Source organism: Merops nubicus, unplaced genomic scaffold (assembly GCF_000691845.1).
Source record: "Merops nubicus isolate BGI_N331 unplaced genomic scaffold, ASM69184v1 scaffold12987, whole genome shotgun sequence".
NCBI classification, from domain to species: domain Eukaryota; kingdom Metazoa; phylum Chordata; class Aves; order Coraciiformes; family Meropidae; genus Merops; species Merops nubicus.
Window position 1 is genome coordinate 20,082 of NW_008619643.1, and position 15,047 is coordinate 35,128.

The 15,047-nt window shown below is 50.0% G+C and overlaps 1 protein-coding gene across 1 annotated transcript in view; it reads left to right on the forward strand.

The window, feature by feature from the left end:
• The window catches only part of SEPT8 (septin 8), a 23,653-nt gene extending 9,686 nt beyond the window's left edge, over positions 1-13,967 (forward strand). Inside the window, exons 5-9 of the mRNA XM_008943869.1 lie at positions 215-311; positions 643-811; positions 1,061-1,193; positions 1,987-2,177; positions 13,802-13,967. Of these exons, the coding sequence (XP_008942117.1) occupies positions 215-311; positions 643-811; positions 1,061-1,193; positions 1,987-2,177; positions 13,802-13,967 (756 nt within the window). The remainder of the gene's footprint in view (positions 1-214; positions 312-642; positions 812-1,060; positions 1,194-1,986; positions 2,178-13,801) is intronic.
• The last annotated feature ends 1,080 nt before the right edge of the window (positions 13,968-15,047 follow it).

Below are 15,047 nucleotides of genomic sequence, written 5' to 3' on the forward strand. Positions count from 1 at the left end.
GTTGCCCAGGGCTGTGCCAGGCTGCCCAGGGCAGTGGTGGAGTCCCCACCCCTGGAGGGGGTTCCAAGCCATGGAGATGGGGTGTGAGGGACACGGGGCAGTGGGGACCTGGCAGGGCTGGGGGATGGTTGGAGTTGATGACCTTAAAGTCTGGTCCAGCCAAAATGATTCTCTGATTCCATGCTCTGAGCCCCTGGCCTTGGCTCTGTTTCAGGCTCATCTGCCCTTTGCTGTGGTTGGCAGCACGGAGGAGGTGAAAGTTGGGAACAAGCTGGTGAGAGCTCGGCAGTACCCGTGGGGAGTGGTGCAAGGTAAGGTGCTGTGAGCTGGGCACCCCCCTAAACCTCCTGTGTGTGTGCACGTGCACCCCCTGGCACCCTCCCCAGCTCTGCCCTGCCCTGCACGGGGCTGGCACGTCCCGTGCAGCCCTTGGTGGGTTGGCCAAGCTGTCCTTTGGGCTCAACCCTCCCAGCAGGTAGTGATGGTCCGCAGGAACCCCTGCACCCAAGGGGCTGTGGTGTGCCCTGAGAGGGGCAGCAAGCAGAGTTTTTAGTGGGGGAATCCCTGGAGTTAATCTGTGAGTGCCTTTGGGCTCCCTCAGCGTGTGTGCAGGGTGCTGACTTGGCCCTTGGCTCCCACCAGTGGAGAATGAAAGTCACTGTGACTTTGTGAAGCTGAGGGAGATGCTGATCCGGGTGAACATGGAGGACCTGCGGGAGCAGACTCACACCCGCCACTACGAGCTCTACAGGAGGTGCAAACTGGAGGAGATGGGCTTCAAGGACACGGATCCAGACAGCCAGCCCTTCAGGTGAGAGCTCTTCAGGGCCAGCAGCAACTCAGTGCTATGGTGTGGTGATGATGGCCCCCAAAAACGGGAGGTTTGTAGGTAGCGTCCACAAGGCTGGGCTGGAAAATACTAGCACTGGATTTGCAGCTGACTTTGCTTCCCTTCCCTGCATGTTTGTCTTCAAGCAATGCAGACAGGCATCCATCTCCCACCCTGAACTCCAGCTGCTGGTATCCAAAGGGTCTGGGTTTTGTTTGCTTTCTTCCCCAGCCTCCAAGAAACATACGAGACCAAAAGGAAGGAGTTCTTGGGCGAGCTCCAGAAGAAAGAGGAAGAAATGAGACAAATGTTTGTTAACAAAGTCAAGGAGACGGAGGCAGAGCTGAAGGAGAAGGAGAGAGAGGTTGGTGTGCCAAAAAAACCCATGAGAGGAGCCCAGAATACAGCCAGCATAGGAAGGATCTGGGTCTGGGCAACATCTGAATCCTGGAGAGCATGTGCAGCTCTTGAGCAGCCCTCACCAGCCAAAGCACAAACACACACACCCCTTCCCCCACTTGGAGGAGGGGACAGGGGGTAGTGGTTTCAGAACAGCATCCCTAGTTTAGGTGCCTCAGAACCAACCATTCCCCATCCTGTGAGTGTGCAGGAGACTTGGCTGCTGGTTGGGGGGTGAAGGGCAAGGCAGGATGTTTTGGTGAGCATCCACGTCAGCCAGACTTCACCCCTGGAGGCTCCCTGGGCAGCAGAGTCCTTTACTCTGGGCAGCTGGGCTGCAGTCCCTCAGGTCAGTGCTGAGGCCATGGGCAGCTGCAGGGACTGGGGAGGAAATAAAAGGACCATCTTCATGGCTGGGGAGGACCCAAAGAGCCACAATGGCCACGGTGGGGCCTCAGGCTGAGCTGAGACCCTCGGTGCCCTTACCCCAGGGTCAGTACATGGTGTCAGGCAGGGCTGCATCTCTTGTGTCTTCACTGCTCTTGCTGAGGAGCCTGCCCAGGGGTGAGCTCTGCCCAGGGGTGAGCTCTGCCCAGGGGTGAGCTCTGCCCAGGGCTGGCAGGGTGCAGGGGCACTGGCCACTGTAGCCCAGGGCCAGCTGTGGGTCTCACTGGGGTGGTGAGATTCGTGTGGGAGGTGTGGTTGTGGCACCAGGGGGGGGGCTGCAGGCCATGCTCAGAGGGTCTGTCTCCTACCAGCTGCATGAGAAGTTTGAGCACTTAAAAAGGATACACCAGGAGGAGAAAAGGAAGGTGGAGGAGAAGAGGAGGGAGCTGGAGGATGAGATGAACGCCTTCAACAGGCGGAAAGTAGCGGTGGAAACCTTGCAGTCCCAATCCTTGCAGGCTACCTCACAGCAGCCACTGAAGAAGGACAAAGACAAGAAAAAGTAAGTGGCTGAACTCGAGTCTTTCTCCTCTGCCCTTGAGGGCTGCAGGTGGGAGGGATTCACAGCCTGGAACCACTCCCTAAAGGCTGAGGGTCCCACGGAGTTTGCCTCTGTGACAACCAGCTCAAGGGATCCTGCCAGCCTGGAGATAGATGGGAAGGTGACTACAAACAAACTGCTTCTTCTCCCCAGCAGGGAGGACCTGGGGCAATCTTGACACCGTTGTAATGTCTTACAAATGAGGTGCCCTGTCGTGCACAACTTCACTGTGATCTCAGGGCCCTCTTTGGAGTGTGCAGCTCCTTTATTTGTAGAGGCAGAGCTGTAAAGAAGGGAACAGCAGCTTCCAGTGAAGGTGCCTTGGAAATTCATTGTGAAATAGGGCTCCAAGACACAGTTCTGCTTGTGAGAAAACTCTTCCCTAAAGGCAGGATTCTTATCTTAGCTTGCTGTGAGTTAATTGAGGTGGGTGAAGCCAGCAGGAGCGTGGAGAGGGCATGTAAATAGTGCTCCTGCAGCTGCCTGGCTGTGTGGTGACAGAGCAGGAAGGGGGCAAATGGGTTTAAAAAGAAAAGATGGGGGAAGGCAGGGGGGGTGACCCTGCTTCCATTCAAGGCAGTCTTCAAGGAATGTTGGCTAGGGAGCAAAACAAGAAGCACCACCATGCGAGCTGGTAATTCTGCTAATCCAGCATTTTTTTCTTGTTTCCCCTTGCATGAAGGAGCTCAAGAGCCTGAACTGCATTCTGCCAAGTCCAGGCCAGGCTGGTGGCAATGCTTTCTGAGCCTTTTGGTGATGGGAAGAAAAAAAACCACCCCTGAGAGCAGCAAAGCCTGAGTTTGCTCTTGACAGCAGAGTCTTCAGCTCCCCACTGCTGGTGGTTGTGCTCTGTTGTCTCCCTGCTGTGAGCAGCAGCACTAGAGAAGCTCATTGTGTGTGTTGATGTAGCTCCTTCCCCTGGAAGACAACAGGGCCTATTATTTAATGTCTTTCCTTGAGGTGTAAACATGTTGGTGGTAAAACCAAAGCTCTCTCTTCTGCAGCCCTCTGGGCATGTCCCACCTCGGGCACAGAGTCCAAAAGAGTTTGTAAAATGTTCTGCTGAAAATAGAGCTTAATCCAGCTAAACTCACCCATGAATGAGGGGCTGGACAGGGGGGCAGCCTGGGGCCCAGGTCGAGCTGGAGGGGGAGCTGCAGGTACCATGGGGCTGCTTGGAGGGAGATGTGCAGCAGCAGCAGCACTGCAGCCTCCCCTCTGCCCCGGGGCTCTGCTGGTTTCTAACCACCTGCAGAAGTGGCTCCAGACCCTCTTCATCTTCTGAGGGGTGATGAGGAACTGGCTGTGGCTCAGGAGGTGTGGGAAGGACTGAGGGGCACCCACAGCATGTGCTCTGCCTGGTGGGGACCTTGGCACAGCGCTGGGGCCCGGGGGTTTCCCTTCAGCTCTGGGGCACAGCAAAAGGAGCTGTGCCATCACCAGAGTCAAGCTGATGAATTAGGGAGAGGCAGTGGTTCTGGATGGGGGGTTGGGATTGGTTTCTTTTGCTATGCTCTGAGATTGGAATGTGGGATTTGAGGGTTTCTGCTTAAGCAGAATGAAATTTTTAAGAAGAAATTGAAAGGAAGGTGCCTCCCCTTGGCATTGCCAGTGACCTGTCTCCCTAGACCCCCCCTCTTCATCTGGGAGGCATCAGAGGGAGGCATGTCAGAGAGCACTGATCAATGCTGATCAATATGTAAAGGGTGGGGGGCAAGAGGCTGGGGCCAGACTGGTCAGTGGTGCCCAGTGAGAGGACAAGGGGCAAAGGGCACAAATTTGAACCCAGGAGGTTCCATCTCCTGTTTCAACACGGTGGTTTTGATAGATTTAATGAGTAAAAAATGGGTGAATTGCAGGTGTGGAAGGGAAATAGAAGTGTTTGTGCTGGTGTGGGGTTGCTCTTGTCTGTGAGTCTGCAGATGCCTGAGCAATGTTTGCCCTCCTTCCTTTCCCCCCCTATTTTTTAACATATCTCACTACATTTTGCTTTTGTTTAATTTTTCATAACTTTAATTCACGCTTCTTTATGTTTTGTTTCTTTCAGTTAATCACACACAGACTTTCAGGCCAAGAGAGGACTTGGTGCTTTCATGTGTTAAGTTGCTTGAGTTTCCCACCCCGTGACCCTTCTCATAACATGGTGTGAGTGGACCAAAGTGAAAGAGAAAATGAGCATCTCTGGTGGCTGCCAGGCCACGACTCGCTGTTACCTGGGCAGAATTTATCAGGAGGCTTTAAAGAAGTAACCTTACCATGTACATTTTGTTAAACAAAGTCAACTAATCCCTACAGAAAGAGGTTTTGTCCTCAACCCAGCGACTGAGCAGCCGTGTGTGAAGTGACCCTAACTCTTTGTCTGAACTCCTCTTACCCACCAGCTTAATTGCTTTCTAGATTAATTTTAATGGGCTGAGGTGACTGCCTGAGGCTCAGCTCCCTTCCCCCAGCCATGCACGGATGTGAGGAGTGCTGTGAGGAGTGCTGAAACCTTTATTTTTCTAACCAAATTCTCCATTGGAGTCAATTTTTAGGATGGGTAGAAAAAACACAATGTTTAGGCTTTGGAATCTTAGAGTAAACCCCATTCCAGTAATTATATATTTTAATCCTGAATTACTCTAAACACTTTCTACATCATTTATAATATATATATATATATATAAAGAGAGAGAGAGAATGGCTAATAAAATTCATGGGACAATGTTTTGAATTTTCTTTACTGCTAAAGTAGGACATTTATCTAGAAAGATTTTTTCAGAAGAGTTTGTTGCTCAATGTGGAACCACAGGATTGGTGTTAACTTGGCAGTTGTCATTGACCAATGTGTTTTACTGTTGTGGAGAAACTATTTAAGTTGTCATCTTTACTTTTTCCCCTTTAACCTTAACTCTACTGTGTGCCTAGTGAGGAGAATCCCCCAATCTTGAGCTATGCCACATATTTATGCTGATAGGCTCTAGTCCTCTTAGAAGGTGCTTCCTGGAACACTCCTCATGCCTGGAAATCACAGCCTGGTCCCCCTGGGCAACTGAGCTTAGAGGAATAATTAGGATCAATATTATTTTTTCCACTCAGACTGCTTTGTGAGAGGGCAGGATAACTGAGTGGAGACTTATTAGCTGTGTTGTCATGGAAAAATTGTTGGACCCAATTCCATCCATCCACAGCAGGCTAAAAGAAGGCAGATATTTTATCTGAACCCCCACTCTTTAAGAGTTTAGGAAAGTGTCAGTTGTGAGGGTGTGTGGCTTTATTTAGTTATTAATGTTCCAGGATTTTTCTGAATATATATTTTTTTTCCTTAAAGACTTCAGATGTCTTTAATTTCCTTTCTAAATACATGCTCAGGTGTCAAACTCTTTTCCTATGGACGTTGCCCTTTTAGATGGAGATCCAGAAAATCATGTCAGTGTTGCTTGATGCTTGTAAGAAAGAACCTCATGAAGATCTTGCAGGTACCTTTCAGAGCAGGCCCTATTTTCATGGAGTAAAACTCTGGCTTGCTTGTTAGGAGCCTGCTGAAAGCTCAACTTTTCTTTTTTAAGGCTGTGCCTCCAGGTTAGATGTATTTTAAAGAGTAAATTCAAAATGTCTGGTTTGTTTTTTTTTTCTTTCAAGTACTTGATTTGCCTGAGACAAGATTTAAGTCTGTGGTATGAAGGGTAGGTGTGTATCTCACTTCTATTTAATAAGTTACAAACACATGGTGATGCTAATCTCCCTCCAGTCTGAAGATTCACATCTTGTAGGCTAGAAGAAGTGAAAGACAAACCCTTCAGAAATGACTGAAACTGTTCAGTGACACTTCTTTCCCTTGGTTTATATACATTTATCTGTAAAAGGTTGGTGTTCATGTGCAAAACTATCCTTTTTTTTTAATCATTTCAACATTTACCACCATGTACATTGTCTGCTTTCTAATTTAAAATGTCTTTTGTGGGCTCTAAGCTCTGTAGGCTTCACAGCTGGCTGTGGTGGATGCCCTGGGGTGGAGATGGGGTGGTTGGCTCCAGGCTCGTGGAGATGCCTTGGGGATGTGCCCAGGGAGGGGGGAACAGCCTCTTGACATGCTGCATTTGTTCACTTTGTCATTCCAAATGTGTTGGTGTTTGGTTTTGGGTTTGTTTTTGTTTTTTTTTTTTACTTTCATTTCTTTCCACTCACTTTGTACTTTTTTTTGTTTTTCTTTTATTAAATCTCACATGTATTTTGAGTTCTTGTGGTGTCGTTTATTTAGTGGTGGATTTCCTGGGTGACCTGGTGGATCTCTGTTGAAATAATCACATGTAATGACTGAAAGCTTCAGTCACAGGGTGTCTTACAAATATTCAGAACATTCAAACCCCAAAATGAGCTCGTTTCTACATCACACCTTATGTGGAGAAGCACCTCATCTGTAATCTGGGGAGGAATTCTAAGATAAGACTTCCAATGCCATCTCTCTTGGGGCAGTAGTAGCCTTCAAGCTCGTTGGTCCATCTGCTTTGTGGGATCTGGTGGCTGAGTGGGCAGATCCCCCAGCAGCTTTGCTGTTGGGACAGTGCCCAAAGGGGTGATTTAAGGCTAGGATGAAAATGGAGCAGAGATACAGAGGGTGATATTGCCCTGATGGTACTTCCAAAGCTGTGCTTTTTCTGGAGAAGCCCATCATACACATAGATGAAGGCCCAAAAAAAGAGCAGAGGTTTAGTTTGGGGTTCTTTGTTCATAGAGCTGCTGCTGAAGCTTTAACTGAAGGCCTGTTCTTGGTGTCTGTGCTCTGGGCTGTTGCTACCTGTGAAGTTAGGTGCCATTAATTGAGGTTCTCTCTGGGTTTTAGTTGGTATTGGACTGAGATCAACGCTGCACTTAAGACAAAACCAACAGGTAGAGTTTGGCTGCTGCAGTGTTTGCTGAAGTGATGCTTCCAGAGCTTTTTCTCAGCCCATTTCAAGAACAAAACTGAGCCAGTGGCTGCTTCTGAAGTCTTTAGACGTGGGTAGATGGGCTGTGCTGCTGCAGGAGGTGCCTTCTGTGGGAGACCTCTGCTCTCCACGCTTCAGACACAGCTTGCTTAAAAGGCAGAGGGCAGTTCTGCCCATCTTCTACCTTCTTCCAAGGCCAGGGTGGTTGCCCCAGGGTGGTATGGACACGGCAGGTCCACCCTCAGCGAGCTGACCAGGCCTGGTTGGAGCTGCTGAGATGCTGCCTGTGGCCACCACCAGCAAAGTGCAGGGGAAGTCTGAGCCTCAGCTGGGTTGACCTGCTTGAGACTGATAGATTTTTGAAGAATAAGCCTTAGTGGAGACTTAGCAATTGATATCAAGTGGTTTGTATGAAATGTTTCACAACTTTTTCCATCCCAGTGCTTTTTAAAAGCAAATCTTCTAGGAGAACAGAGAAAAAGTGCATTCAGGTATATAAGAATTAAGGTGTTGGAGTAGCTGGTGATCTTTCTAGGGTCCTTAGTACAGGAAAGACATGGACCTGTTGGAGCAGGTCTGGAGGAGACCACTAAAAAGATCAGGGGGCTGGAACCCCTCTGCTGGGAGGCCAGGCTGAGAGGGTTGGGGTAGTTCAGCCTGGAGAGGAGAAGGCTCTGGGGAGACCTTCTGGTGGCCTTGCAGGACTTAAAAGAAAGACTGAGAAAGTTACTGAGACCTGTAGTGACAGGACAAGGGGCAAGGGGTTCAAACTGAAGGAGGGTAGATTCAGACTGGATTCTGCCCATGGCAGAGGGTTGGAAGGAGATGATCTTCAGGGTCCCTTCCAACCCATCCTGTGATTCTGTCACTCTACAACTGTATCATTTTAAAGACAGGCCACCTGGTAATCCAGGATGACACACACTGGCAAGGTGTTCTCTTCCACAGGAGCAATGTTAGGATCCTTCCTTAATACTTGTGTGAAGCTCTTAGAGATGCTTGCAGGAGGAGGAGATCTGTGGAGTGTTAGGACAGCAGCTCAGCAGCGAGGTGGCTGCAGCCCTTGTTTCACAGCTCCAGAGCTGCAGCCTGCTGACCAAGGTCCTAGGACACATTGATGCTTCCTCTTGAGGAGACAACCCAAACTCACCCTCCTCTCCTTGTCCTGGGCTGCTCCATGGCTAGAGGGACAGAACCTGGGAGGTGAGGAGGGTGCAGAGGGTTGCAGTGCCCCTGGGTGCCACTGGATTTGCACCGTGACCTTTGATGCTGTCTTTCATTCATGTATAAAACTGAAACTTAAATCCTCCTTCTCTTTTGTTCTTTCTGTAGCTTTTTTAGTCTTCCCAGTGCGTGCTCCATAACAACAGGAAGATATGTTAATTAGAAGATTTATTAAGGCCAAAACAACTCATGCAGAAGAAATTAATGGGTGCTTTCACCTTTAAGCTTGCCATACCTTGCACAGAAGAGATAACTTAGCGAGGACTAAGCTGCACCATGCCTTTTGGTTGGGAAAAGTTGGCTCCATCAGGTTTCTTGCTAAAGCTGATCTCTAAGACACTTGCTGAAGGATAAGTGGCTAACCACGGTGGCTGCGTGGCTTGCACTAAACCCTGGGCTAATCTCTTCACGTGGGGCAGCTCTGGCTGACCTGGGGCAGCTCCAAACAACCTGGGGCAGGGCTGAGGGTGAGGTGGGGTGGGCTTGGAGCTGCCAGAGCTGCCAGAGCTGCCACCACGATGGGGCTTCCACGCGTCCTCTCCTCGCGCCGGGGTCGGGCTCTAACTGGAGAACCCCCTCACACCCCTAACCTTCCAGCTGCACCCTCACCTCTCGTAGCAATAACTCTTGGTTAGACTTACAGGCTTTATAACCAAAACCCTTCACTTGTTTGGGTGTGCCTCACAACATAACCCCTCACCCACAGCTCCCTGCCCACCTCCCCACCCCCTGCTCCGGGGACCAGGACCAGTCTGGACCCTGGCACGTCCTGGGGTGTGGTGGTGAGAAGGGAACCATGCTGCAGGACAGCCAAATGTTCTGTGTCACCTGAGGGGAAACCATCCCAAGCTGGAGAACTGCTCCGGGGACCAGGACCAGTCCTGACCCTGGCACGTCCCGGGGTGTGGTGGTGAGAAGGGAACCAAGCTGCAGGACAGCCAAATGTTCTGAGGGGAAACCATCCCAAGCTGGAGACTCGCTGTTCCTGGTTGTGAGTTCTGGGTTTGCAACGGGCTGACTTCCCCTTGCACAAATAGTTGTTTAAAAAAAAAAGGAGAGGGGGGAAAAACTGTGATGCCCGTGGCCCAGGCTGACTCCACACAGGAACAGGGAGAGGCCCCAGTTTATCTTTGTTTTCAAACAACCTTGTAAATGAACCTCAGGAGTGACCTGCTTGTACCAAAGTTGGGTTTAATAAAAACAAAACTGACTTGTTTAACAAACATCTGTCAAAACCATGTTTTGTACACTAGATACAGTCACCGGAACGACCGAGTGCTGTGTCCAAGCTCCCAGCCCTCACTTTAGTACTCCAGTTTCTCTCTGTTAGTCCTGTTAACTCATAGATCTCTGTTTTAAGAGTGATGTGCCCCCTGAACCCCATGCATCTGGGGTGGCTGCTGCCAGCAGCCCCCCCCACCCCTTCTCCAAGCTGCCACTTACCTTGGTGCCGTGGAGGACAGAAAACCAGGAGGGCTGAAGGAAGCTTGTACCCTGTCCCCCTACTTTGTGCTGAATGGTGTGACCAGAGAGGGACCAGACCTGGCTTGGGCGTGTGACAGGAGCCCAGGAGGCTCCACAGAGCAGGCTGGGGCTCCATCTCTACCCAGGTTTGTGGAGCTCAAGAGGGTGGTGTAGAGGCAGCGACTGGTGCTGAGCTCCTGTCCCCAGGCTGTCCATGGCAGTCACCAAATCCTCTGGGTGCCCTTGAATTAGAATGTGGAAATAAACCTCACCAAGGAGCAGGTATGTGGCCTGAGAAGAACCAAACTGGGCACACGAGGAGGTTCTGGAGAGCCCTGCTGCTTGCAGACAGGAGGGACTAAACCCCATGAGAAGTGTGTTGATCCCACACGTCTTGTCCCTGCTGCCACACCATGTCCTGCAGTGGAAGTGGCTCCAGGGGAGGAGCAGCCAGGCTGTCCCTCAGTAGGAAGCCCTCTTAGGATGGCTTTGTCTTCATATCTGTTGTGCCCTGCCCCAAACAGGAGGAGAGCTGGAGCAGCCTGTGACCCTCGGGCTGAGCTGAGCAATGAAACATCCTTTGCTGCTGCTTTGGTGACTCTTTTAAACTTGCCTGTGTTCTCTTTTTGAGGCAAACCAACCTCATTCCCTTGGCAAAGCTTTCATCTGCTTTGGAGCTCTTGTCAAGTTATACTGGGTAGGTGAATGGGGAATAAAAGTGTGGAGGTTTTTTCTTCCAAATTTCTCAGAAGACTTGATAAAATTCTGTTTGCCATGACCATAGTTGGGTCACCAGTGGGATTCAAGGTGCACATCTTGCTGAGGAAGAACCTGAGGGAGCTGCTGGGACCTGGCAGGAGTTAATGCAGCACTTGGTCTAAGTGCAGTTTTCTGCATTCTTAGAGAATCAAACTGTAAGTACTGATCAAACTGAACTGAAAGCACTAAAGCTGCTAAGCAAAAAACCCAAGTGCAGAGAGGCAACCCCACAAATGAGCTATACAGGCTTTATACAGGTCCCAAGGCAGCCAGGGCTGGTGATGTTTCTCCTGGCTGCTCTCAAAGACCCTTCTGTGATCCTGCTGCTGGTTCCTGTTAGTCTCTTCTCTGTGTTTCTTTGACATATCAGCAAGTTTTATCCAAAACCTGTGACAGGGTAAAACAACTATTGCATTACTCTTCTCTCTGCTGGTTTCTTGTACCTTAATTGCTTCTCTGACCACAGAAGGTTCTTCATTTGTGCATCTGTGTAACTGAACTCTTCCTCAAGGTCATCACACATCCACAGCAAGCAGTGCTGGAGTCAGGGTTGTCCCCTGAAGCACTGGTGGCTGCTGCAGGGGTGTCTGCCAGGAAACTTCCTGGAGTTCTCTCCAGGTTCTGTGGAGATTTACCCTAGGGGATTTGGGGTGTGACTGCAGCTTTGTTCCTAAGGTGATGGTAGCTTCAGGCACCTGGAAATCTGGCCTGAAGTGAGGCAACAGCAAAAAGAGCCTGGGATTGAGGGGTGAGCCTCCCCCCCATGGGAGTCCTGCAGGGAGGGGATCCTGGCACTGCTGGCACAGATCTGCTGCCACGTCTCAGCCACGGGCTGGAGCCTGGCACGGGGAGCTGTGGGGTGCTCCTGCCTGGGGAGAGGGAGGGAGCAGCCTCCCCTGCCCTAAGAGCTCTTTGAAAATACTCTGGAAGTGTTCTCTGGAGTCCTGCAGAGACTGATTATCCCCCAGAAGAGCAGTCCTCACAAAGCCAGCCCTAACCCCCAAGACCTGGGCCAGCAGTTGCTGTGCCAGCTGAGGCTGGCACGGTCTCACCAGTCCCCACTGTGCAGCCAGGGGGTCCCAGGGGCCAGCTGCAGGTCGGGTAGAGTCGTGTCTGGGGGGTGGGCACAGGGCAGGGGTGGTCACCCAGCACCTCTGGCACTCAGCTGGTGAAAGGATTGATCCCGTGGTGCTGTCACAGGCTGTGTTCTGTGTTCCTCCTCTTACTGCTCTGGGCAGAGGGGAAGGTGTTGGTCACAGAATCCTTCTGGTTGGAAGAGACCTTTAAGATCATCCAGTCCAACCATCCCCCATCCCTGCCAGGTCCCCACTGCCCCGTGTCCCTCACCCCACATCTCCACAGCTTGGAAACCCCTCCAGGGGTGGGGACTCCACCACTGCCCTGGGCAACCCTCCAGGGGAAGAAATTGTTCCTTGTGTCCAACCTCAACCTCCCCTGGGGCAACGTGAGGCCGTTTTCTCTTGTCCTATCACTTGTTCCTTGGGAGAAGAAGATGAGGGTATGCCTCTTGTGGATGAAGTGTGACAGTTCCTGTGTGTGGAATTTCTCTGTTAGCATTTCCAGTGGTTCACACAGAGGGTGGAGATGGTTGGGACAGGACAAAGGGAGGGGAGGAAGAGCAGAACCAAAGGGGTGGGAGGAAAAGCAGAACCAGATGCACACCTCTGGGCGTTGGCTTTTGGCTGGACCCTTCAAGGAGCACACTGAGAACGTGCAGAACAAGCTTCTATTTTATTTAAAGAGATCTACAGAAGACAATTTGCCTCTTTCAGCAGTCAGGCAGCCGGGTCACAGCTTGTGCTAGGAAGGGAAGGTGCTGTGCTGAGGGAGGGAAGAGCCCCACCATGGACAAAACCCTTCCCCCTGGTACAGGGAGGGAGGAGGAACTGGCAGAGCCCCTGTGTGCCACCTCCTGCACCTCCTCTGCTCCAGAAGCTGGTGCTGAGCCCTGTGGCAACCCCTGGGCAGGGCAGGGGCTCCTTGCTGTGAACAGGAGCTGTGACTGGCCCCAGGGACCTCCTCCTGCATGTGTGCTGGTGTCACTCACCCAGCACTGCCTGGGTGATGCCTTCCAACTAGGGTAACAATCAGCAGAGCTTGCTGGCCCTACTGTTTAAAACAGAACCCAAAAAAAAGCCCTAAAACCCCCCAGATTTGCAAAGAAGGTGTAAGGCTGGCTTTGGAAAGGGCAACAGGGGGTTAAGCTGACCTTTGTTGTTTGTAAAACAGCTTTCCTGCAGAGGTTAGCAGTTAATAACAGCTCATGGGGAGGTGATGGGAATTAATTCAAGGCATTTTGTGTTGTCCAGGCTGGTAAAACAGAATAAATGAAACAAAACAAACCCCTGAACAGCAGGTGTGGGTTGGTGTGGCCAAGGAGCCATATCTTTGATGGCTTCAGCAGGCAGGAGCATGGAACTCAGACCCTGGATTCCAGGGCAAGGCCTTGAGAAAAACTGCAGTGGGTGAATTCAGTGCTGCTGACCTGTAAGGAAAGATGCAGATTTGGTGTGAGCTCATGATAAATTCCTCTCTCTTCTGCCCACTGCTCCTGTAACTGTGATCAGGGGGAGGGTTTGGGGGCCTCAGTAGGTGCCCAGCAGCAATATGTGTTGGCCCTGATGTAAAACACTTAGAATCATAGAATCAAGAAATCATTTGGGCTGGAAGAACTTAACCAGGAGCTCCTGAACTACCACACACAAGGTGGGTGAGCTCTCCCTCTTTTTAGGAAGGGGACACCAGTCAGGAGGGACAGGAGGTGAGGTTATTTCAGACAAATTCAAGACCACAAAATGGGTCCATGGTAAGCAGAGAGCCTGAGTCTTTGGCCTTCTAGCTATGTGCTCTTAAGAGGCTGGAGAAAAGCTTTAAAAAACCTCAGCAGAGCTTGGTGTATCATTAGAAGCCAACTTGGTTGTATTTTAAAAGCAACATAACTAACTAGAGGGTTTTGCAGTGTTCAGTGGGAGGCTGGGGATGCACTGGGCAGGTTTTTAGGTGCTCTCAGCCACTCTCCCCTCGTGGGAGAATCTTCCCTTGCTCAGGAGGGAAATTTGGAAACCTCCCATCCCTGCCAAAGGGAGGATCCTCCCCCCAACCCTGGAGGCAGTTTCATCCCCTCTCTGATGAACTGATCCCTGTCCTGCCCTCCAGAGTGGTGACCCAAGACCACTTTGATTCCTACCTGTGCTTTTTTTTTTTCTTTAGCAGATCAATACTAACAGGAAACCAATCAGGAGTGAGCCTCTCCAGCTCCAAGGTGATGATCACCAAGGCCAGTGTGGAGCCCTTGAACTGCACTAGCTGGTGGCAAGCCATACAGTGCTGTAGCTGCCTGGTCAAGAGCGCTACGTGGCGAGAAGGATTCCTCTGAGGCAGCCCAGGTAGTAGATGGGGCCAGTTGGACATCACCATGGCATGGAACTGGAGAGAAGATAAAGTATATATATATATACACACAGAGATATATAGAAAAAAAAGCCCAGAGGTCAGTGAACGTTGTATGTCTCCATCTATCATCAACCAGAAGTACAGACTAAGTTCATCTCATAGCAGGACACCTCAAGGGTTCCCCCCTCTTTTCCCCCCCTTTTTTTTTTTTTTTGGGTGTGTTTTGTGTTTGTACTTGCCAACCATTGAGCTGGTTTTTTTGGAACTATGAATGTACAAGGTGTGTGTTTCCTGATGAAGTTCCTGCATTATCCTGATTGCTATCCAGGAGTTCAGGCCGGCGGGTGGAAATAAATAGAGCAAAAAGGGGAACAGGGACTGTGCTCTGAATTTACTGAGGAAACAAGCACCTAAAAAAAGCAGTTTTCACAATCAGCAGCCTCAGATGGCTTAATATTTGCACATAACCTTAAAAAAGGGATCCAGGATGTGTTTGCATCACATGATTTTTGCCTTACTAGCACACGATCGTTTCTTGGAGACAAAGTTGAGTTGTTCCTCTCCTGTGTTTAGTGACTGGAGTGTGAGCCAAGTGCCAGATTGGGGTCATCTCCTTGCCTAAAATGAAGGCAAATCATCAGTGGGATGAAAAGGGAAAAGGTTTAAGTGAAAAAAAAACCCCACCTGTGTGTGACATGTAGCAAAACTCTGACAGCTTTCTCTGTACAGTATTAATAGAATGGAAATAGTTGAGAAATATTTTTGCAGTGTGTATTTAAAAAAGAAGTGCAGAGTGAGGATCTTTTTAACATCCCTTTTAGTTGTCCTTTAAAGAAGGGAGTAAATGGTTTTTTTTTTTGGAGTGAAAGGGAAGGTTTAAAATAGAAAATTTTAGAAATACATTTTGAAAAAAATATATATATAAAAAAAAAAACTGTAACATTCTTCAAAAGATTTGCAGAGAGCTTAGAGCAGGTAGCCTGGGAAGGACGTGTGGGTGGGTGTATGTGTGTGCATCTGTGTTTTCTAGTCTTCTTTGATAAGAATCTTAATTGATTTGTTT